This window comes from Mauremys mutica, chromosome 11 (genome assembly GCF_020497125.1).
Source record: "Mauremys mutica isolate MM-2020 ecotype Southern chromosome 11, ASM2049712v1, whole genome shotgun sequence".
In the NCBI taxonomy this organism is placed as follows: Eukaryota; Metazoa; Chordata; order Testudines; family Geoemydidae; genus Mauremys; species Mauremys mutica.
Genome location: NC_059082.1, coordinates 4,288,161 through 4,312,237, shown reverse-complemented (window position 1 = coordinate 4,312,237; position 24,077 = coordinate 4,288,161). Strand labels below are relative to the sequence as shown.

Below are 24,077 nucleotides of genomic sequence, written 5' to 3'. Positions count from 1 at the left end.
AAGTAATAATGCTTCCTAATTCTATTATTTGAGATCCCGCCAATAAATCAGTAGAAATTAGTTTTATTTTATGGATGTGCCTGGTAGATAAAAATTGGGCATTTGTTCTTTTTAAATGTTGGGTTACGTGTCTCAGCTGGTAGAGAATACCTTTAGTGAAGTTCTAATTGTGGTTTCTACACAATCTGCTTTCCAGAGACTTCTGTGAACAGTTGCCTTGGGCAAGTACCTAGCTTTGTAGATTCAAGCTGTCAGTAAATAATTTCACAATGTTAATTATCATTTCCCTAACTTCTATCCTAATTGAGGCATTAAACAAACACGTTAAAGCAGTAGAGGTTTTTAATGATGGAAGCATCTCTAGCAAGAGTAAAATATTTAAAATAATGTGATGTTTCCGATATTCAAATGGTGAAATTTGATGGTATATATTATTATTGAAATCATAGGTGGCTGGTAAAACTATCCTTCTGGGGGGGGCCCTTAGGCAATCCCTTGCTCACCATGCAGGTGGCTGCTTCTGTGCTGTGGGGCTGGGTCCAGTTACCTCAAGATCATTCCCCAGGGACGCTCACCCCATCCTAGTGAAACTTCCTGGGAAGTGCCATTTGGGAGCCAGCACTCTCAGCTGGGGCTGAGGAATCTAGTTCCACTTGCCAGGAATCCAGCACTCAGGCAGGGCCATCCCTACACCATTCCCCAGCCTGTTTCTGGCCCTGGCTCAGTCACATGTGAGGTGTTTCCTGCTGAGCTGGGTGTGTGTGCAGACATGGGGTGGCTCAGAAAATACATTTTGGGGGGACTGGGTCCCCTCTAGCCCTCTCCACCTGCCAATTATTGTTGAAGTCCTTTCTCATATTTATCATTATCCTAAACAAATAATGTGAATGGCTTATGGATCCAGAAGTGGGGGATTGCCCTCAAAGAATATTCTTAGCATGTGTTTTCTGTGATAAACTATTTCAAAGAACCTGATTATTCTCTATTTTAAGAAAATAGTTGTTAATCGTGCTCAAGTTTAGAGAGGGAGAGAGAGAGAGAGTGTAAATTTTATACCAAATGGTTTTGAATGTGGTCCTATCATGCAACATGAGGGCACAATTTTTTTTGCCCTTGGGGTTTCTGCTTGTACTGTGTGGTTTCATAGCCTATTTTTAAAAAGACAATGCACTTTCTTATGATATGATATTGTTAATATGAAAACCCCAAAATAACTTTAAAAATCTAAAATCTTCACAACTGTACAGTTTTAGTTTGTTCTCTTGGCTCCAACAGTAAAACTAGTTGTGGGGTTCTGTAATCAACTTCCCTTTCAGAATCTCATGTGCCAGGGCAATGCCTGTAGAGATTGGGTTGTAAACACTGCAGAGAATACAAAGGTTGGATTGTTTTGTTTTTTTAAAGACCACTTGCTTCAAATGCAGTTAAATGAAATATGTTCATGGAAGCATGTCTACTGGTCTTCAGTTTTATAAAAGCTTATTTTTCAAAACTTGAACTTTAGACCAAATTTGACGTGACTGTTTCCCTTAAATGTGTGTGCAATACTGCACTTTGTCTTAATGCTATTTATATGAAATTATCCTTTATAAATTGCTTGTCGACAAAATGCCCCAAGTTGCAGATTTGAAATTTTGAGAAAAGTTATAACTGTGGTGTTAGAATAGCTGAATGTATAACTTCCCTTGCAACTGGCTCTAATCTCAGTGGAGCTTGTGATCTGCCTTGCTGCTTCTCTACTAAAGACTGACTTCCTAGTACCTACTAAGAACATAGACACAACGGATTTTCTTTAGTCTGAAAATGTTATGCCACCATTTTGTAGCGATGGTTGATGTCTAGGTCCTCCTAATCGCTGAGATTATAAATTTTATATGGTGTTTGTGCAGATTGATTGATGTTTTGATTATATCAGCTGAGTTGTTTCATTATATGTTTGTTTTCCAGAATTACTCTATGGCAGTTTATCTTGTAAAACAGCTGTCTTCTACAGTTTTACTACAGAGGTTACGAGCAAAAGGAATAAGGAATCCTGATCATTCTAAAGCACTAAGTATGTCTGATACATTCAAATTCTTGATCTAAATATAAAGAAACAGCTTTTGTAAAAAGATTTTTAGCACTGGTCTCTGCTACTTATACGCAAGGCTACTTTTTGTAAATCTAAATTTTTGAATCATGAGAATAAGGACGGAAAGGAAAAACCACCTGATCCTTTCAGAAATTAAATCTTCACTAGCAGAGGAGTTGTTTATTCTGTATCACTGCACTATTATGATAGTTACTGCTCTTTCAGGCTTCCACGCAACCCATGCTGTAACTTTGCAACTCTAGCCTTTGATTTTCCCCGCAAATACTTATTGCTTAACTCACTCTTCGCAGGAAAAAAATATAGTGAACTCACAAACCTTCCTTTTAAAAAGAGAGAATCCTAGAATCCTTTCATTCCATTGATGGCTATCACTGAAGTATGGTCTAAATCTGAGTAATCAAAGGCCTTTGCCTGCATTATGAGCCAGCCCAGTAACACCATTGCCACCATGGAGTAAAAATGCAAGAGAATTTTTGGCCACTCAACTAATCTGGTTTTAATTTGTTAAAAAACAGTAAGCTAATTTCACCTGGCATTTTGCTCAGAGTTCCTAATGTGAACTCAGTGGCTGACGTTGTTCCCTGATACCAGCATACTGATATGTTGACCATGGTTGACAACTTAGCTCCTCTGGCACAATGGAAGTAAAGCTCATCTGTGCAGGAGACAGTGATTCGCTGGGGGCTGGCCCAAGACTGTGGAATGATCTCCCCCACAGGACCATCCCAAACCTCATCACCTTCTTATCTAAGTGCAAGGTGTGTTTCTTTGATCTTGCCTTCTCTAATACAAAGATACAGCAATGTGTGTGTAATTTCCGGTAACTTTAATAAAAGTAACAAACAAACAGAAAAACAGAACAAGCTGCTGTGCACATTTCTTCCCAGGGAGAGGATGAGGGAGCAAACATGTGACAGATCTTAGTCATGTTGCTTCATTTACTTCTGGAAGGTACCCAGGTACTACAGTGATGAACACAGTGTCAGAACCTACATAGAATAGAACACAACTAAATGCCAAGTACAAAAATAATATTGAACAGTCATGTGTATGAAACTATGTCAATGTAACATTATGATTTGAGATTTAAGGGCACAAAAATCAGGCAATCCAATGACTTTTCCTGAGCCATTCGTCTCCTCTCAAGGACTTTGTGCTTGGCCACACCGCACTTACAAGGATACACATTAATGAAATACCCACTAAGAAGGGGCAGCTAAGGGTCATGTAGCAACTGTGGAATTGCCTGATTTCTGTGCATTTAAATCTCAACTTACTTTTTATAACTCTTTTTATAGACAAAAATGGAGGGTAGAAGGGAGGAACCAGGGCCTATATTTGACTGCAATCCTTACAAGGCTAATTCTATAAGAGAGCCTGCCTGGTCGTGCTCCTCCTTTTACCTATCAATTCTGCAACCCTTGGTGCATTTCCCTTGAATCATTGGAGCCCCCGACTACTTATTTCAAAGAGGCAGAGCACTGCTAGCCTACATGCAGAATTTAACAAAAAAAAATTTTTTTTTAATGTGCCTAAATCCAGCAGTTGACCAAAGAACTTGAGATTGCTTTATTAGAGAGCTTATCGCTTTAAAATGCTTACCCATAAAAATCTAGTATTTTCATGCAGAAACCCTTTTTTAGAAATGAAATATTGTGTTTAAGAAGTTTCTCCTTTCATGGTGCTCCACTGAAGTTTTAGGAGAGTAGAAACTGCATAGGAACTGCACTCTACACATGCACACATGAATATTTTACTTCAGGTTTATAGACTGCAGGAGTTTGGGACAATATAATCAATGTTGCTCATTCCCAATAGACATAGCAAACTGCAGGTTTAAAGCAGATTGTTTTAGGCATGTGTATTACTATATCATCCTGGTGAAGTGTGTATAACAAACCTTTCTCTGTTTGTTTTTTCTTCCTTCAAATGGCAGTAAAAGAGAAACTGACTGCAGACCCAGACAGTGAAATAGCTACAACCAGTTTAAGAGTTTCTCTTCTCTGTCCAGTAAGTGTAAAAGTAACTCCTCCAAAGTTGGTTCTGATGAAATTAAACTGGCTGTTACGGGACAATTTTTAATGCAAGTTAAAAGCTGTGTTCACTTATATGTTAACTCTGTGAGTTTGAGATCCAGTGCCTAGGCCCCATATCCAGCAAAGCACATAAGCACGTGATTAACTTTGAGCATGTGAATACAGTAACTCCTCAAAGTTGTCCTGGTTAATGTTATTAGTTGCTGATCAATTAGGTTGTTGATCAATTAGGAAACATGCTCCTTTAAAGTTGTGCAATGCTCCCTTCTAACGTGTGGTTTAGCAGCTGCCTGCTTTGCCCACTGCTTGCAGGAAGAGCAGCCCCTTGCAGCTAGCTGGTGGGGGCTTGGAACCAGGGTGGACGGCAGCCCCCTATCAGCTCCCCGCTCCCCTAAGTTCCCTGTGCAGCAGCTGCCAGCAGGCTAGCAATTGCAGCTGTCCCTCCCCTCACTGCCATGTGCTGCTTCTGCTCTCTGCCTTGGAGCTGCTCCCTGAGCCTCCTGCTTGCTGTGCGGGAGGGGGAGGGGGGGAAGAGGGGGAGCTAATGTCAGGGAGTCCCCCTCCTACACCCTGCTTACTCCTTCTTCTCCATATAGAGCAGGGTGGGGACACAGACCGAGAGAGACAGAGAGAGAGCCTGGGGCAGCAGCTGCTGGTCTCAACTTCCTGATCCACTTAAAAAGACAATGCACTTAAGAGTGGGTCAGCTTACTTAAAGGGGCAGTGTGTATCTCTCTCTCTCTCTCTCTCCTCCCCCCCTCCCCCCAAGGTGTGTGTCTGTCTCTGTCTGCTATGCTCAGGGGTGGCTCCAGGCACCAGCACGCCAAGCACGTTCCTGGGGTGGTAAGCCACGGGGGCGCTCTGCCGGTCGCCGCGAGGGCGACAGGCAGGTTGCCTTCGGCGGCATGCCTGCGGAGGGTCGCTGGTCCCGCGGCTTTGGCGGACCTCCCTCAGGCATGCAGCTGAATCCGCGGGACTGGGGACCTCCTGCAGGCAAGCCGCCGAAGGCAGCCTGCCTGCCGTGCTTGGGGCGGCAAAATACCGACATGCATCCGACGAAGTGGGTATTCACCCACGAAAGCTCATGCTCCAAAATGTCTGTTAGTCTATAAGGTGCCACAAGACTCTTTGCTGCTCTTTCAGAATACCTAGAGCTGCCCCTGGCTATGCTCTCTCCCCTCCCCTCCATTCCTGCTGCCTGAGAGGCTACATTAACAACAATGTGTTAACCCTTGAGGGCTCAGCTGAGTGCTAGTTCATCATTTAGCACAGGGGTTCTCAAACTGGGGGTTGGGACCCCTTAGTGGGTCGCGAGGTTATTACATGGGGGGTCGTGAGCTGTCAGCCTCCACCCTAAACCCTGCTTTGCCTCCAGCATTTATAATGGTGTTAAATATATAAAAAACGTATTTTCAATTTATATGGGGAGGGGTTGCACTCGGAGGCTTGCTATGTGAAAGAGGTCACCAGTACAAAAGTTTGAGAACCACTGATTTAGCAGCAAGGCATTCCCTGGGAAATATCCCACCCTCTAACTTCATCACCTTAACCAAGCTTCACAATCATCATAGCTGTGAACAGTATTAAATTGTTTGTTTAAAACGTATACTGTCTGTATATAGATATATAAAATAGTTTTTTGTCTGGTGAAAAAAATTTCCCTGGAACCTAACCCCCGCATTGACATTAATTCTTATGGGGAAATTGGATTTGCTTAACATCGTTTCGCTTAAAGTCGCATTTTTCAGGAACATAACTACAACCTTAAGTGAGGAGTTACTGTAGTTCCGTTCACTTCACTGGAGCTATGCAAATGCTTTAAGTTAATCACCTTTAAGTGTTGATGGGTTGGGTCCTAAAAGAGGATAGTTTATCTAGATATTGAACATAGTTTAACTCCTGGGTGCTTGGCCGTGGTATGGCCATTATTACCAATAGGATGAATTTATCCTCGTATGCATGTACACCAACAACTGGCTTCCTGGAGCCAAAGAGTTAAATTCCTGTAACTGAAGTCGATCGGTATATATGTACACTTCAGTGATAGGGTTTTATTGTTTTCAATTTAAAAAAAAGAATCAATAGTCCAAAGGACATTTAAGCAAATAAAGGTCGCTGCAAAATTTGAAATAGACAGGATTGCTTGCTTCCCATACCAATCTGTGCAACTCACAAATTACTTTAATTATTAGTCCCATGGAATTTGGAAATGAGATCAGATACATTAATTAAAACAGATTTATTGAACTGTTAACTGAGGTAAAAGGAGCTGGAAGATAAGAGGAATTAAACAATAGTTTGTACATATTACAGTTCTTATCACCAGCTGAATTACACAATATGAATAATTGGTTTAAACTTTATTTTGCATCCTGTATACCCTTAGTTTTCCCATGAAATGTAACATACTTCTTCATTACTGTGTGCTTTGTCATTGGTCAACAGAGTGTCTTAATTGCAGCTAAAACGTAAACTGTGTCAAGAATAAGGATGCATCTGTTTCCTGATTTGTCTAGATCCACTCAAGCCTGACGCTGAAAGTTTTCAGTTTTGAAATGCGACTCTCAAGAATAAAGCTGACTTAGCTACTTACTCTGTTGCCTGGCAAAATTGGGGCTTATTTGTAAGGTTATTAAATGGCCTCTTAGATTCTGACAATGGAAAGATATTTTTGGATACAAAAGCTCCACCTTGCAAAGAGCACAATTCACTTTGCTGACTCTTTTTCATAAAAATATTGGTTAGGCAGATTATTATGTGTTTATAGCTGTGCTGGATATTTTGATATTTAATCTTCATTCGTAAGGCTTTTTGGTATGGCACATATTAGCTATAATAGTATTTAACACTTATGTCACCAGATAAAAGTACTCTTTTTATTCAGCGCAAGAGAGTGCAGCAGTATTGCTTTTATAAAAAGTGAAATCCTGTTCTTAAGAGGTTTGAGAGATGTAATACAAATAATGCATGAATTTAAAGGTCAAGAACACTCTTGTATTCATGATATTATTAGCTTGATTTTGTTGAATCTTTGCATAGTTAAATTTTTGTTATGTACTGTTGGAACCTCAGTACCTTAGGAAGTACTAGTACTGTGCTGTCATGGTTTAATTCTTTAAGTACAATGCTCTTTTTTCCTAAAGTTAAAGACTATTTAGGTTCCAATGAAAAGCAATAATAGAAATTCATTTAGTAAATCCAGGAACTGTCTAATTTTTAGGCGTTAACAGTGCTAATATAGTAGCTCAGTCACTTAAATCCTTGTGCATCTTTTGGGGTTACAGATGTTTACTTCAGTAGCAGCTGATTGCCTTTCATTGGTACTTTTGGCAATTCATCGTTTTTGCAACCTTTTGGTTTTGGTTTCCTGCTGACCAGTTTTCTAAAACAATACATCTATTTATTGTCCTACTTATCCCTGTTTATAGAGGGAAAGAACAGTCCATCAGTTTTACTCTTAAACATACCTAGAAATTGATCTAGGAATAAACAAGCTTACAGGTATTTTCTTTTATGCATAGAGATAGGAAGAGGTTTTTTATGCAATTTGGGGTCTCATAATCTGTCCTTTTAGCTAGAGCTTTTTAAATGTTAGCTCTTTGGCTGAGTTTTGGTTCAGACGAATTCACATTAGAGCAGGAAGGACTTCTGCAAGGCAGTCTCCATGGCTGCAAGCTTAAAGATAGCTGAATTAAAGTTAATGCAGAAATGAAAAATTAAGTTTTTAGTGATGTGAAATATAAACGAAATACCCAAGCTAGCATTGAGAAGTAGCTCTTGTGGAGTAGTTTTTATTGCAGTCTATGCTTCCTCTTTCTCTTTAAGCCTAGTCTCTTCCAATAAACGGGAAGGTTTAGAACAGAATATTTTAGGCATGTTTTTCTGTATCATCCTGGTGATGTGTATGTAACATGCCCACACTTTGGGAGTCATCCTTCAGCGTGCCCATTGTTTAGTGCAGTCTCGTTTAAAAGTGCTTCACTGTTCCTCTTTCGCTATTCTGTCATTGCAGAAGTTCTTAAGGACAGATATCATATCTTCCCGTGTGTCCTGTAAAGTGGCTTTTGCAATATAAACGAAAGGATGGTGACTAATAACATACTATTCATGGTCGTGAACACAATTCTATGACAAAACCCTTGTTTTCATTTGCTAATACATAACTTTCTGAAACTGTCAATGCTTGGTCTCAGACGCCAGGTAAATTTTCCTTGGGAAAGTTTGAAGAAAATCTCTTCCGCTTTTTGAGAGTAAAATCTCATCTTTTTTTCTTAAATGTTCTTAATCTGCAGTAATTTAAGTACCAGAACCAAAGAATGTAAAGCATGGCATGTATTCAGCCCTACATGATGAAAAATGGCTGCTAAAAGCCACGTCCTGCAGCCCTGACTTGCAGGAGTAATTCTTGCTTATAAAAGTAGTTGCGAGATTGGGTCCTAAATTTGAGAAGAGAAAAATATAAAGGTTCTAAGAGGCTGAAAAATCACCTCTGAATATGTTCTGAATTGCCTTGTAAGCTGCTTTTGCAAATAAGCCCTCCCCCAACTTTGTGAAATTCAAGCAGGCACCTGGAAGGAGCTGACCCAAGATTCAGCAAGCAAAGGGGCTGCTGGTAGGACAGTTTGCATGAGGAAGTTTGAAAGACAATCTGTGTGTGTTTCCAAAAATAACCTCAGCCTTGAGGACAGGAGAGAATAATTTACATGAATGTTTTCCCCCCAAATCTGGCAACTATTGTGGTTCTGCAATTTTCTGCAAATTCTTAACTTCCCTTTTTTAGTTTTTCTCTTTTTATTGTGACGATAACTCTGTTCTATAAATTGACAATGTATTAGGCTAAATGTTGAGACTGCTGCCAAAAATATTGGACTTGAACCTTTTATTGTTCCTTTATGTAGTGTGTAAAGAGGATCTGTGAGTTTTTTCCATCCCCTCGGCATCTTTTACCTTAGTAACATGAACACAGCTTGGCCAAACTGAAGGATCTAACCCAATAAGTTTCATGCCAAAGTTGGGAAATGAGACCATCGTTACTTGTCCACATTGCGCACACTGTATTTAGGCATCCTATTAAGTCTTAACTAGTACTCAGAAATTATATGTGCAATGTGGTAATGGTATTATGAGAAGAAAACTTCTATTTCTTGATGGGTGTGGCATTGCATTATTTGGTGTCGTGTATTTAAGAATGAGTTCAACGTCTTATACCGCAAATCGTGTTACAATTCTCATTAACCTGTGTTTTCCTGGGGAGTTTTGTGTCACTGTGCTGCTGCTATTGGTGTTTATTTTGCATCATATTTAAGCATCCAGGTTCTGGAAAACAAAAAGTCTTCTGTTTCCAACATGCTTAATCATGATACTGATTGTAGTTAGTGAATTTGTATTATGCCCAAAAGACAAATGAGCCATTGACCTACCATCTGGGGGAGATGAATTTAGAACAGATATGGATCAGGGGGACTAGTACTACGTGAAAGAAATAATATGCTTGGTCATGGGTATTGGGGGAAGGGTTGCCAAACACATGGCATGCATAGCACCTCCTGCTGACTGAACTCTATACCAGCATCACTGCATATTCCTCTGGGAGATGTATGACTCCCCTCTTCCATTTGTAGCTGACTTGTGTTAGTGATTGAAATCCGGAGGGAAGGAGAATAAACAAAATAAAGATAAGGGTTAGAAGCTACTGTATGGATGAATGTTGCTGAGAATGGAAGCAGGTATTTCAGGCTGCTGAAAGGTTAGGGTGACCAGGGGCTGGTCTACACTTGGGTGGGATCGATCTAAGATACGCAACTTCAGCTACGTGAATAGCGTAGCTAAAGTTGAAGTATCTTAGATCGATTTACCTCCGGTCCTCACGGCGCGGGATCGATGTCCGCGGCTCCCTGTGTCGACTCCGCTACTGCCGCTCGCTCCGGTGGAGTTCCGGCGTCGACAGGAGCACGTTTGGGGATCGATATGTCGCATCTAGGTGAGACGTGATATATCGATCCCCGAAAAATCGATCGCTACCCACCGATACGGCGGGTAGTCTGGATGTACCCCAGATGTCCTGATTTTATAGGGACGGTCCTGATTTTTGGTCTTTTTCTTATCTAGGCCCCTATTACCCACACCATCCCACCCCCGTCCCGATTTTTCACATTTCCTGTCTGGTCACCCTATTAAAGGTTGCTGCAGAGAAGCTTTGGGAAGGAAGTAGTTCACTGCAAGCAGAGCCTTTGTTCTCTTTTGTTGGTGTTTTTAGCTTCTTTGATGTTTTGAGAGCGAGTGCCACCCTGTGGCACTAGTCCTGTATTGCCTGTTAGGAGTGTACATGACCATGTAGCTTCTGAAACATCCTGCAAACAGTTCCGTTAGGTATTTTACTTCAGTGTGAGAGCTGTAATACTTTTAGGCTCTGGATTGGTTTTGGACTGTATTTTCTTTGTCAAGATATTTCTTGACTAAATCTTAGGCTGAGCCCACTCTCTATCTTTAGTATGCCGTGTGAGTGCGATCATCTACGTTGCTTAGGCACTGTTCTTTTGGAGTAGATTTTTCCATTGTGGACATACTTCAGGTGGGCAGTTGTTGATTTGGAGGATGGTGTTGGCCAGGATCCCCAGTGATGGAGCAGAGCCACATTGTGGTAGGTGCTGAACAAACAGAACAAAAAGACACTTCCTGTCTCAAAGGCTGGGAGTGAACATCATCATCTCTTATATAGTCTTGCACAGTGTGTCTGTAGATGCTCTGCAATGCTGAAAGAGACTTAGCTGTAGCTTCCAGTACACCAATGAGGGAGAATAATTATTTTTCATATTTATTAGTCTAAAACACTATGGTAAGTGATAAAAGGTAAATTGACTTTGCATTTTGGGCCAGCAGCGTAAAAATGAAGTGATCTTCCATTTCCCATGTCTGAACTTTGTTTAACAAAAATCTATTTGCAGTAGGACGTGTTATTGATACTATAAGGTACACAGAAAAGCCAGAGCAAAGGTGTGTAACTTGAATATAGTAATCAGAACTTGTATTTCTCAAAATACTTAATGCTTAGAAACTGAACTCTAGCACAGTTGCATCTTCCTGATTAAAACAGGTGAACAGTTCTTTTTCAAAAGAGGCAACTGTTTTGTTTTGTTTTGTTTTTTTCTCCTCCTGAAGCTTGGGAAAATGCGGCTAACTATCCCATGTAGGGCCCTGACTTGTTCACATCTGCAGTGTTTTGATGCCACTCTGTACATTCAAATGAATGAGAAGAAACCTACTTGGGTTTGTCCTGTTTGTGACAAGAAGGCTCCCTATGAACACCTCATTATTGATGGGTAAGTAACATTTGGAGCAAAATACCGTGCATACTTTGTAATTGTGGTGTACCGTGTCTGGGAATAGTTTATAAGCAGACATTCCTATCTTAAATTTTATGCACATTCCACATTTGGAGTTGTTACATGTATTTATTTCCCTGATTCTACTTATTAAAAAAAACCTAAAAACCCCACTGAAAGCAAGCACCAGCTTCTATGCACACATGCAACATTTGGATTCAGTGCTCAGCATTAGTTCTGCAGAATCTAGTCCACCTGGGCAGGAATTTGCTTCTCCAAAAGCAGTGTCTGTGTCCTGGGGGGAATGGGGAAATTATCATGTGGTTCTGTTCAGGAGAAAAAGCTTAATTTTACTGGGAAGGATTGCTCTTTCCCAAGTTGAAACGTATTTCCCAATGGTAAATCTCTATGGATTGCTACACTTGAGTCACCAAACAGCTAATATCTATAGCTCTGTTGGTAAAGAAGAAATATCAAAGTGATTATGCTATTTTAACTATCCTCTCTCCTAATCCTTCCTCTCGATTTTATCCCTTAGCAGTAGGGATCAACATAGAATATTATTTTACAGAAACAAGAGCTAATTGTACAGTGAATAGAAAATTCATTCCTTAAAGTAGTATTGTCTGGCCACCTCTTTTGAGGGATTTTGTTCATTTTACGCAGTAGACCTGTCCACTTTACACATGAAATAATTTCTGAGAGCCTGCTTCAGAAATGGCTGCCCCTCAGACAGCTTGGTACATGGTTAGGCCAGCTGTGTTCACAGCCAGTTTAAGGAAGCTTTGTTTAATTTTTTTGTTAACATTACTGCATCCATAGTGGAAGGAATCTTAAGGGAAACAAGCAACTGATGGTTACCCAGACAAATTGAGGTGTGCAGTTATGAGCAGTGATTGTTCCTCACTGCTTTGCCTTGAAATAAATGTGTTTACTTATCAATTTGTGCATCATTTCTTGATGCAATGTACTAGAGTCCATTTGAGTTACCCAAATGTTTGGATTCCTGGAATACCCTTGATTATCTAAATGTCAGGGAAGTCATTGACTAAATCTGGATAAATAGGGAAATTTTCGTCATAATATACATAGCGGCGCACAAACCTGTTTTTGCCAACAAGAAGTTCAACTTATTGAGGTTTGGACAGTCGAGATTCTACTGTATCATTAAGTGAATGTGCAGGTTATTATTTTAAGTAATATTTTAAAATGTCAGTTTCCTTGTTGAGAACTTGTACTAAGGAGAGAAAAATGTCCAAAATTCTCAAATAGGACTAATCCTTTCAAAAGAGTGGTTCTAATTTACTTTAATTTAATCTAATTTAAAGTGCTTCTCCAGTTCCATTTTATTTTGTGAAGATGGATATTAAGGTTTTTTTTCCACAGGTTGTTTATGGAAATCTTGAAGTATTGCACAGACTGCGATGAAATTCAGTTTAAGGAGGATGGGTCATGGGCTCCCATGAGATCAAAAAAGGAGGTTCAAGAAGTAACCGCGTCTTATAATGGAGTTGATGGTAAGTCTTAAATTTTTGAAGGTACAAACTAAATCCCGTATTGTTAACCCACATTGTTTCAAATATTAAAATGTGGGTTTGTTTCTAAAAGAGTACTAAAATTCTATGAGCAACGGAACATGAAAATTCTCTTTGTGTAGCAGTAGCTTTTTATTGATTAATCTGAAGTAAGATGTTTGAGTAACATTAACATCCATGTGAGCCTGTCTGTATTTCTGAAGCATTGTTAATGCTTTTTTAAAATAGTTTCCTTTTCACTTTTGTTTTGGCTTCTAAGCTTTATTTATGGCAAGCATGTATAATTTTAATTTAACCAAGTGACGCTTGTTCTTCATTGTAATGCATGTACAATATAAATTATGACTTGAATAACTACCTTATTTTTTAAATCTTTGTAGGATGCATAAGTTCTTCTTTGGATCATCAGGTGTCTTCTCACCATCAATCAAATAAAAATAAGAAAGTAGAAGTGATTGATCTAACCATAGACAGCTCCTCAGATGAAGAGGAGGAAGAACCGTCTGCCAAGAGGAGCTGTCCTTCCATTTCTCCTGCATCACCACTAAATAATAAGGGGTAAGAATAAAGTGGACACTATTTTTAGTTAAGATGAAAGTATGTTCATGACAGGTAATGGTGAAAACAAATTTCAAGTGAAATTTAATTGCACCTGGGAAGTTCACAATTCAAAGTATGTCCTGAGTTCATTACAACAGAACTTGATATGACAAACTATGGTTTGATCTCAGTAGCTCATAACTCACAGAGAGACTGGGAGTTATAAACATGGTGGTATGCTAGCAGAAGTGAATATTTGTCTTGCTGCAGCTTCACAGGCTGATCTTTATGGGTTTTACTACAAAACATAGTACAGCGATGAAGCATTTTTTTAACTGACCTGTGATAAAAAAGGAAAACACTGGAAAAGGCCTTGAGCTAGTGTGTAGTTTAACAAATGTTTTGAGAGGCATGGAAATTAATCTGTGCTAGTAGAGAAATGTGGCAACAAAGTACACAAATGAGAACAGCAGCAGTATGAGCAGGGGCGGCTCTAGGTATTTTGCCGCCCCAAGCACGGCAGTCAGGCAGCCTTCGGCAGCATGCCTGCGGGAGGTCCACAGTCCCGCGGATTCGTCGGCAGCCTGCAGGAGGTCCGCCGAAGCCACGGGACCAGCAGACCCTCCGCAGGCATGCCACCGAAGGTAACCTGCCTGCCGCCCTCGCAGCGACCGGCAGAGCGCCCCCCGTAACTTGCTGCCCCAGGCACGCGCTTGGCGTGCTGGTGCCTGGAGCCGCCCCTGGGTATGAGAAACTTACATAGTGTGGTGTGGGTGTGTTGTCTGTTTTTGCCAAAGACTACCACCAGCAAAGTAGCTATATAGAATAGCAGAATAACCAGATAAATAGCGATGCTGTTAATAGAGCCGCACTGGCAAAACATGCATGGATGAAAACATTGGGTCTATACAGAGGGATTGTGCCATTGTACCGATTATTATCCCAGCAATAAAAGCCACTCAGTGATCATGTGAGTCTTGTCAAGATCTCCTTGGGTGTTGCTCCATAGGAAATGCCTTGTGTGGCATATAGAAATATTTGTAGGGATGTTTATGTGGACTTTTAACTATATATACATACGTACAACTCTTAAATCCTCAGTCTTTTTGTCCTGAATCGTGATGGCTATTCATACTTTTCTTAAGATAGGCAGTGCTACCTCTGACTAAAGTTAAAGTTGCCTAACACTTTCCATTATAAAACCTGTTTTCATATCTTTATAACTTTGACAAAATGTAACCATGGGGGCTGAAATTTTCCATGCAGATGTCTGCCTCAGACTGTTATTTTTTGTGTCTGTGCAAATGATTCAGCCATTTCCGAGAGCAAGATTAGAGAAAAATGTGGGTCGTTCCCCCCCCCACCCCCCCGGGGTCGTAAAAAAATTCTTACAACTGTTGTTTGTTGAAGTTCTAGACCGTTATGCTTTGGAACAAGACTTTGAAATTTGGTGGGGGCTGTCCTCTCTGGTGTCAGGGATATGTCTTTTGCCTGAGTGACACGTGCTTTTACTGTAATGCATGCCACATTTTGAATTATGTCTTCAAGACTAACTTTGGTTTTTAAAGCTCTGTAGGATGCATGTGTTGGTATTTTGGGTTTTGGTTTTTTCCGCAAGCAGAAATCTGCAATCTTCAAACTGTTTTAACATTTAAACCAACCATGTTTACAAAGTGTGAAAAACATTCTTTCCTTTGCAGCATTTTAAACCTACCCCATCAAGCATCTCCAGTTTCAAGAACCCCAAGCCTTCCTCCTGTTGACACAAGTTACATGAATACATCACTTATTCAGGACTACAGGCATCCATTCCACATGACACCTATGCCTTATGATTTACAAGGTTCGGCTTCTCGCTGCTTTGAATTGCACGTGAAAAGTTCACGCTGTTGTGAAGGAGTGAAAACATGCAATTGATTAGTGGTCCAGTCATACAAAATGTTATTTTGGGGGATCATAGAAGATAATTTTATGCATAACTCAGGTTAACTCTTATTTGAAGGGATAAAAACACTGAACCTCTCCTACAAACTGTATTTCACTGTCTAAGTATAACTAAGAGTTAAATGTCATGATCATCCACGTCACACTTTGGTTAAATTATTTGATTTTGGGGGGAGGAGGGGAAAGGAAGAGGGCAACATTCTCTTGAGAAACTGAAAACCTTTTTATTTTGACTTTCACAGGATTAGATTTCTTCCCTTTCCTATCAGGAGACAATCAGGTAAGTGGTAGAAAAATGAGTAATGCAGCATAAGTTAATTTTAAGTAAATCCCTTCTAAAGGGATTCCAGAGAGTCAGAAATTGAGCTAGTGTGTAGGTTTTTGTAAAGAAGGCTTTACAAAACTGGAATGCTACGAGAAATTTTTCTGGAATAATAAAATAAACAGGAATGGAAATGTTTCTGAAGTAATCATTGCCCTGTAGTTTGCATGGCAAATATTGCATCATTTATTAGTATATGTGTAGCAGGAAGTGAACCTGAGCAGTCTGCTTTCATTGTGTGGAGAAATGCAAAATGGAAACCACTGGCAGAAAGAGCAAAATGCAAATTACTTTTAAATTATTTTAAATTTAAAAAGGATCATTGGCAACTAGTATTTCTCGTTAATGTCATTTTAAAGCTGAAAGCTCACTTCTTTTGGGGCATTTGAAAAAAACCCGGTACTGCTGAGAACCGTGCTAGCCACCTACTGATTTTAAGCACACTATTCCTGTATCTGTTTCTTGAGTGCAATACGAGAGGTCTTCCTGCTGTAAAAATAAGTATCTGACTTTAATGTCATGGTAGTGGGTGGTTGTCTCTCTTAATTTTGGCCAAAAGATTCAATTGAAGTATGAGTAGTTTCTTTCCAATAGATGGGTTTGGTTTTTTTTGTGGGGGAGGAGTAAGAAAGGGAAGTTACACTGCTTCTCACCATCCCAATAGTACCTCAGTATAGTCTGGAATTGTGAGAGATTGCTTACTATCCAGTAGGAGCAAACAGCACTAACTTTGTTTCCAAGTTTCTTCTGGCTTTAGAAACCAAGGTCTTCAGTCCACTTGCTTGTACCAATTGTTTTACGAAGTAACACTTGGACAACACAGAATAGACAAATGGTTGTCAGTTTCTAGAATTCAGGAAGTTTAGAATACACAGATACTTTGTACTTCCTTTGTGCCGCTGTGAAGAAAACCTGTGGAATCAGAAGTGTAACTTTACAATGTTGTCTTTTTTCCACAGCATTACAACACTTCCCTTCTTGCTGCTGCAGCGGCAGCAGTTTCTGCGTCCGATGATCCAGAACTCTTGCACCCTCGTTTTTTCCCATACGCTTCATCCCAGATGTTTCTTGATCAGTTGAATGCAGGAGGCAGCAGTACTCTCCCAGCCACTAATGGTAGCAATAGTGGCAGTAACAGCAGTCTTGTGTCCTCCAATAGCTTGCGAGAGAATCATGGCCATCCAGTTGCAAATCGAAGCAGCACAGACACGGCATCGATCTTTGGCATACCAGACATTATTTCATTGGACTAAGTTGTGGACTAAATGAACTTGTCAGAAAAAGAGATCTTTGTGCTTGGTTTTATCTTACTCTATTTAGAAATGTAGACAAGGTGTTTTTTCCTTTTTTAGGAAAAAAAAACTTAAGACATGTACAGAGAACAAAACTATATTTTCAGTTTTACTTTTGTATATAAACCTAAGATGGCCTGACTGGTAAAACAAAACAAAAAGAAAAAAAGTACAAAAAGAAAAAAAAGAAAGAAACTTCAGTTCATTTTTCTGGATGCTGAAGATTTTACACTTATGCATTTGTCCTGTGAGTTACTTATTTTAGTTTGGACACAAATGGCATTATTTTCTTCACAGTAATGTTAATGAAAAAGGAAAGGAATTTCTGAAGTTTTACGTTGCAGGAGGATTTTTCTTTTGGAAACACCATTTACAATTGATGGTAGAACTGAATTCCTCTTAACCCCTTTTCAGCACAGATTTATTATGCTTAAAGTGATATAAACCCTACTTGTACTGTTCCACCGCATTCCCTCTGTAGTGCAGGATATGGGAGTGTGTTTTAAATGTCATTTCTGATTCTATATGGTTGTATATTCAGTTGGCATGTGGAGTTCCAGCTCTTTCATCAAACATTGTTGCAGGCTCATTAGTGTGTCAGCTACTCTTATGGGTTAGACTCGATACAATCTCAAGCTGAAGTATTGTTTTGAGACAGGACAGTTTTATAGAATCTAGCCCCATATAAAAGCCCTGACACACCTTCACACTAGATTTTCATTTCTAACCTCCAGTATTAATCCTTTAAATAATTACGGTCCCAATCAACAAGGTACTGAAACGTGTGTTAAATTTTAAGGTGTGGAACTACTCATGTGCTTTAAAGTTAGCAGTGTGCTTAAGGAGCTTACTGAATTGGGGCCAAAATGGCTCCGTCAGTGAATACCTACTTTTGGCCACAATAGATTACATTTCTGCTAAAAACAAACCTGTCAAACACAGAGAAGGAAATAGGGTTTAAAATGCACTGTTGCATGGTTTGTGCTGCTGTCAGTGGTAGTGATCCATCGTCTTCTGACTTCACATGCATCAAAATTCAGTTAATATTGAATGTTAGACATTAAGCTTAAAAAACCAACCAAACAAAAACACCACCCAAACCATAGCCCACTCACTTAACTGGGGTGGAACGTCTGTCTGTAGAAATCTATCAGTAGTCACTGACTGGATTTTTCTCTCTTTGGCCTCCTAGTTATTTTGAGTGATTCCCTGTTTTTAAGTATGCTTATATTGAACTCTTGAGAGCTATATGTGCTCTCCAATTCCTGTTTCTTTTTTTTTTTTTTTTTAAAGACATGCATGACATAGGACAGTCTTTTTTAGAACTGATGGATCATTTGGACTGATCCATTCTTATTAAATAGAGAAACATGTAAATAGATGGAAAGCAGTTTTTCAGGAGATTCTTTAAAATAAGAGTTGGGGGTGGGTGGGAGGGGGAGGTGATTCTATTGTGTCCCAAAGTCCTCACCAGAGAGAATGAATATGTCCTCTGGTGTGAAAAATATTTTTTTAGCTAGTTGAAAGTGCAGGTAACAAGCTTATCAGGAAGGACAGGAAGAAATATCACAATTAGCAGATTCCTGTCCGAATTTTTATGTTCCAAAAAGTTGATATCAGCTAGTTCATGCATTGATAAGGGCCACCTTTCACATATAAAGTTGTCTCTTTAAACCCTGCATTGATTCAAAAAAAAATTACTTTAATCCAGTAGAATTAGGCATTGCTGTAAAATCAGTTGAATGGTAAATTGACAGGTTCACATGAATATGTGGCATCAAAATTGTTTTTAGAGTTTTTACTGCATCCCTCCACCACTGAATAGTTGACTTGAATTTTGAAAACAAAATGTTTGTGTTTATATGTAAATGTGTGTGTATATATGTATTTATAGATCAGTGTGTGAGTCAAAAGTGAGTTAAATAGTTTTTCCCATGCATGTGTATTCCATACATATCTGGCTGATATAGATATATATTTCACCATACACCCGTTTTATAATTTATTAAATGTCAGTTTAAAATAAAAGGAGAAAACAGGAAATATTTCATTTTTAAATTCAGTCTGAGATTGAGGTATTTAAACCTTCATTAGGACTATAACTAGTTGATAAATTTTAGTCTAGCAAATCCATTGGGTTATTAAATTGGTAATTAGAGAGCAGATGCTTCACTGTAATACCTAGTATGAATCTGAGGTGACTGATTCCTCCAGACTCGCACTAGTGTAACTGAGAGCAGATGTGGCCCCGCCTTCTAAAACTGGTAAGAAAATGAAAATTAAAGAATGAAATTCTGGGGAGTTGATGGCTGTTTTACATCTGAGTGATGGCAGTGTTCATACCGATTCTGCTGTGTTAAAGGTGAGCTGACAATCTGCTTTTAAAAACAAAATTAAAAATTTAATTAAAACCTCAGCAACCCTAGAGAACTGAATGTGGCAAATATATTGTAAAGAGTTGGGAATCTTTCGTCCTTAGCTTACCTTCCAAAAGCCAAGGTCAGCCGGTGATCCCTCAAACCAGCTAAATAAGAGCAGAAAGGCTTTTCAGTTCAGCTTCATGTTTTAATCCCAGTGTTCCACATAGGTCAGCAAACGCTCTTTGATTCTCCTATGTGGTATTTATTCTGTATGTTTTGTGGCTATTTGTTTCATTCTCTGAGCTTTTGTAAGATTGATAACTTGCTGGAACTTTGTATCTGCCTACAGTTAACATTATTTAGCAGATGTCTGTCTGAATTCTCCAGGAATTCCTTACGATTTAGTTTAAAAAAAAAATCACTCGTTTCATATTTATTGAAGATGCAGTAAAGTAACTCCTGCTTTTGGCTGGTTTGCAGTACTGCTAACCTGACTGTAGATTACTGAATCTGTGTAACCCTTAGGCTGTGGGGTACCAATATTTTCCTTTGTCCTCAAATTCTTCCACTAGAAGGGTGTGTGTGTGTGTGCGCGTTTGTCTGTTATGTATATTACCGCATGTGTGTATGTGTCTGTACACACAGATCTGAGTAAATAGCTGTTATTTCAATAGCAGGGCTGAAGTGGTTTTGAATCACTTGTGGGCATTATTGGATGCATTCTTTTAAAAAACAAAACGCAAGACAAAATCTGAACTATGCTAAAATCTAACATACTGAGCGTTTAAAATATTTTGTAATGCTTTCATGAATATAGGCATTGTAGCAATTCTATGCCTGTTCGTTACCCTTCATGGCAAGGATTCAAGAAGCCTCTCACGGGTGGGGTGGCTTGGCTTGTAGATTTTTATTGAACTGGCTTGGAGCTGCCTTCTAATTTAAAGCTAAGAACTGTGGGGAGAGCATATCATAGAGAATCCTTCATTGCATTGACATTTCAGGGTTTTAAAGCACATTTTAACATGTATTCAGAAAGGATTTTGTTTTTCAATGTAAATGTTCATTTTTCTTTTTTTCTTTTTAAAAAGAGCTTACATTTGTAACAAGGGAGAATAGCTGGTGGTCCCAGAAAGTGCAGCTGTTAATTGTTTTAATTAACAAAGGGGAAATGTATATAAGCAGAATATTAACAAGTTACCATTAATTCCATGAATTTAAATCTGTGATTCATTGCCTTAAAATTTCTCTTAGTTTCCATACGGCATGCCAAACCAGTAAAATGGCTTTTAAAAATGTATAGTAGACCGATGTCAGTTTGTATAAAAGTACCAAGTGAAAATATTTATTACATGCATTGGAAAAAATTGTTTACCTATTGAATGTTACCTGTTTATGTAGAAATCTTTAGATGTAATAAAAAAAATCAGTTATCTTGTCTTCTCTAAATTAAGTAATGCTGGATGCTCCCTGTGGAGTGGGAAACTCACAGGAATGTAATTTGCACAGGCATGCTTCATTGATAAATGATGTTTCGTAGCATGGGATGTGTCATTTTGTATCTGAATTTAAGTAGAGCATTCAGTGCACCAGTCTCCTCCTGTTCTATCAGTGGCGCCGTGTTTGTGTGAGAGTGTATAAAATGCACTGTCCCCATTCTTGGCTAGTTTTCACTTGGGAAGTGTTTATACCTGGCTGGTAGAAACAGGCTGTTACAACACATTCTAGATTAATACAAAGTGTTTGATCTGAGTAATGTCCATGCCTCATCAACACCTTTTATATCAATTCTGTCCGAAAGCATTTGTTTCCAGTAGTCAAATGCACTGACCAGTGGGAGAGAGAGCCATTTGACAATCTTGGGCCATTGGTAGTTGGCAGCTAATACAAATGAGAAAACCTATTTCACTGCTCTGAGCAAACTACTGGCACACTGCTCAAAAGGGACCAGTGAACGTAATAAGTAGACCGTCCTCACTTGTAATGTCAGGATATTTGTAGAACTTAATGGTAGGGGAGAAAAGGCATAATTTGGACATTTAAAAGCAAGAACTATTTCCTTACTGGAGTTCTCCACCCTCTATCTTCAGGATCTCCCTCTTCATTATTGGAGGGGTGCTTAAGTGTTAAGCTGCTGGTAAGATTTTTGTCTAATTTTTAGAAGTCCATGGAGTATTTTTGTTGGATGGTGGAAAGCTCAAAGATGATAAATTGAGTGGACATTGTAGACAGATGTGTGACAGGGTAGGTAGATCAGATTTATGCCTGGCCAGGGATAGTGTCCCCTCAACACACAGCCCTTTGCTGTTTAAAAGACTTAAAAAATAAAACCACCTCTCAGGTATTTTGTAGGCAAGGATTTGAGTTCATCATGGTTACCTCATGATGGCTGATTATGGCATGAGAACTGCAAAATCTGCAACTCAAGTCTTCATGAGTAAGTGAAAGCAGGAAATGCACAAGGAATGGCACTGGGGTGAATGACAGATCTTTGGATCCACTCCCATCTCTTGCAAGACTTTGGGCAAGTCACTTAACCCTTTTGTGTCTGTTTTCCATATCTAAAATAGGGGGGAAATGCCTACCTCCAAGAGTGTTGGGGCCCAACTTACTGTTTGAAAGACCCAACAGGCCTGTCCACAGTAGAACTTTTAACCAAGTTTTTGTGGTCAGTTACTGACACAGTTGGCTCTAAACACTGTAGCCACACATGAAATATGACCAAAACTAGAGTCCTGAGCACGCAGCTGACTGTGTGAGTGGATCCTTACTACCTTTAATGGGGCTACGTGCAGACTTAGGGATGTGCCTGCTTGGCATCAGTTGTCACCTTGCGGTCATGATTAGTAACCATGGTTGGTTAGCTCTGTGTCTTGCCTCTGCTTGAGGCCTAGACTCTCACATAGTTGTCACCCAATAACCACTTCAACATACTGTTTTGCAACATGAGCAGGACCCAATAATGATGTTCACGTAATTGGTAATCTTCCTTCATCCCAGTTCTTCAGTAATATAACCGAGTGTGCCTGGCCCCTGATGCCACTGTCCATGTCCTCTGGACATTCTGTGTCATGGGGAATCTTTATGAGAGATCTACTAGAACGCATTGATACAAATGTGGTTAGCACGGCAGGTGGGGATGCACAAACAAGGTTTCTGTGACTGATTAACAAAACTTGGGGTAAAAGGTGTATGTAGAGGGCCTAAACATTGTGGACGCTCTTAAATTTTTCATGAACTGAAATGGTCCAGCCAAGTCAAACATGGATCCAGCCCATTTGATGTGTTTAGATGGAATATTCACGTGCAGAATCTTTTTACATTTTTTAAAAATGAAAGTTTCTGGCTTTACTAGCTGAAGAAAGAACTTCTCAAATGTGAACAGTATAAATCAATATACTGAGTTTTCCTGAGTCTGCAGGCAGTCTGAAACAATGACATCTCCCCCACCCCATCTTAGATACATTAGGGAATTAACTCTAAAGCCTAACGCGGATATCTACATAAACTACTTCATTGCTGATCATCTGATAAAGGGAATGAGAGGAGGATGGGAATTGCGGAGTTGCTGCAGGGAAGAAAGGAGGAGTGAGGAGGAAGAGCACAATGAACAGAAATAGTGATCCTAGCAGGGAGTATATTATCTTGCTAATGTACTGAAGAGATAACAATTACAAGTTCAGTTACTAGATAAAGACTACAGTCTGTGCCAACCTCCCATTGACAGCAGATCTGCTGGGCACCAAGGCGTTTATGTAGTCCTGAAATTCACCCCACTCCACTGAAAGTTTGATCACCCTAGTTTACAACCCTGACCGGGCTGCACATTTCTGCTATCACAACTGTATTGTGTCCACACTGCCGAAGTGTTTTTAGGAGTATGTTCTGGGCAGTGTTTCAGCCAAGGACTATGGCTCTTTTCTTCATAGGATTGAGATTTCTTATGCAAAGCCCATACTCTTCTGCCTCAGGAGTCGCTGTGGGTGTCTAACTTCACAGAGAGACAACGTGGGTGACGTAATATCATTTATTGGACCAACTTCATGGAGAGAGACTAGTTTTCAACTTCATGGAGATTTCCTATGAAATTGCAAATTGAAGTAGTTTCCTAATTAATAAAAGGTCATAAGCATGGTAGTATGGAGATCTTTGTCCTCCACTCCCCAAGAATCTGGATGAGTAAAGTGATGCTGCACAGGGAACCCCTTATCATGCCTGAAGAGTAATAGGGCTCATGTTGCTGTGATTCTGTTTGGAAGAACTCGCATCTGTCTGCCTGACCAGTGTCCTCATCCAGATAGCCAACAGGGTTCTGAGCTCCCCTTCCCTCTGGTGTGTTGGCTCGGCTTCTCCATAACAGCAAGTGATTGATCAGTGGGTTGTGTGTATCCAGGCAGTGGTGTGAGCGATGTGCATTCCAAACTTGTCAAAGTTTATGGGTAGCATAGTCAAGCACCCTAGGATACCTTATACACAGGGAATAGTTGGATACCACAGGTTCACAGAGTCAGACCAAATAGCTGTTTGTTTCTTTTACTCTCAAGAAGAACCATCTCCCTGTGACATTAAGGTAGGTAGCTGATTTTGCTCTGCAAAAACTGTCCCCTTTAAAGTATAACATGCTAATTACTAATGGG

General features: G+C 39.6%; 1 protein-coding gene across 1 annotated transcript in view; it reads left to right on the top strand.

The window, feature by feature from the left end:
• The window catches only part of PIAS1 (protein inhibitor of activated STAT 1), a 56,466-nt gene extending 39,293 nt beyond the window's left edge, over positions 1-17,173 (top strand). The window contains exons 7-14 of the mRNA XM_044979501.1: positions 1,948-2,053; positions 4,029-4,102; positions 11,287-11,447; positions 12,837-12,967; positions 13,366-13,543; positions 15,226-15,368; positions 15,712-15,749; positions 16,751-17,173. Of these exons, the coding sequence (XP_044835436.1) occupies positions 1,948-2,053; positions 4,029-4,102; positions 11,287-11,447; positions 12,837-12,967; positions 13,366-13,543; positions 15,226-15,368; positions 15,712-15,749; positions 16,751-17,044 (1,125 nt within the window). The 3' untranslated portion in view covers positions 17,045-17,173. The remainder of the gene's footprint in view (positions 1-1,947; positions 2,054-4,028; positions 4,103-11,286; positions 11,448-12,836; positions 12,968-13,365; positions 13,544-15,225; positions 15,369-15,711; positions 15,750-16,750) is intronic.
• The last annotated feature ends 6,904 nt before the right edge of the window (positions 17,174-24,077 follow it).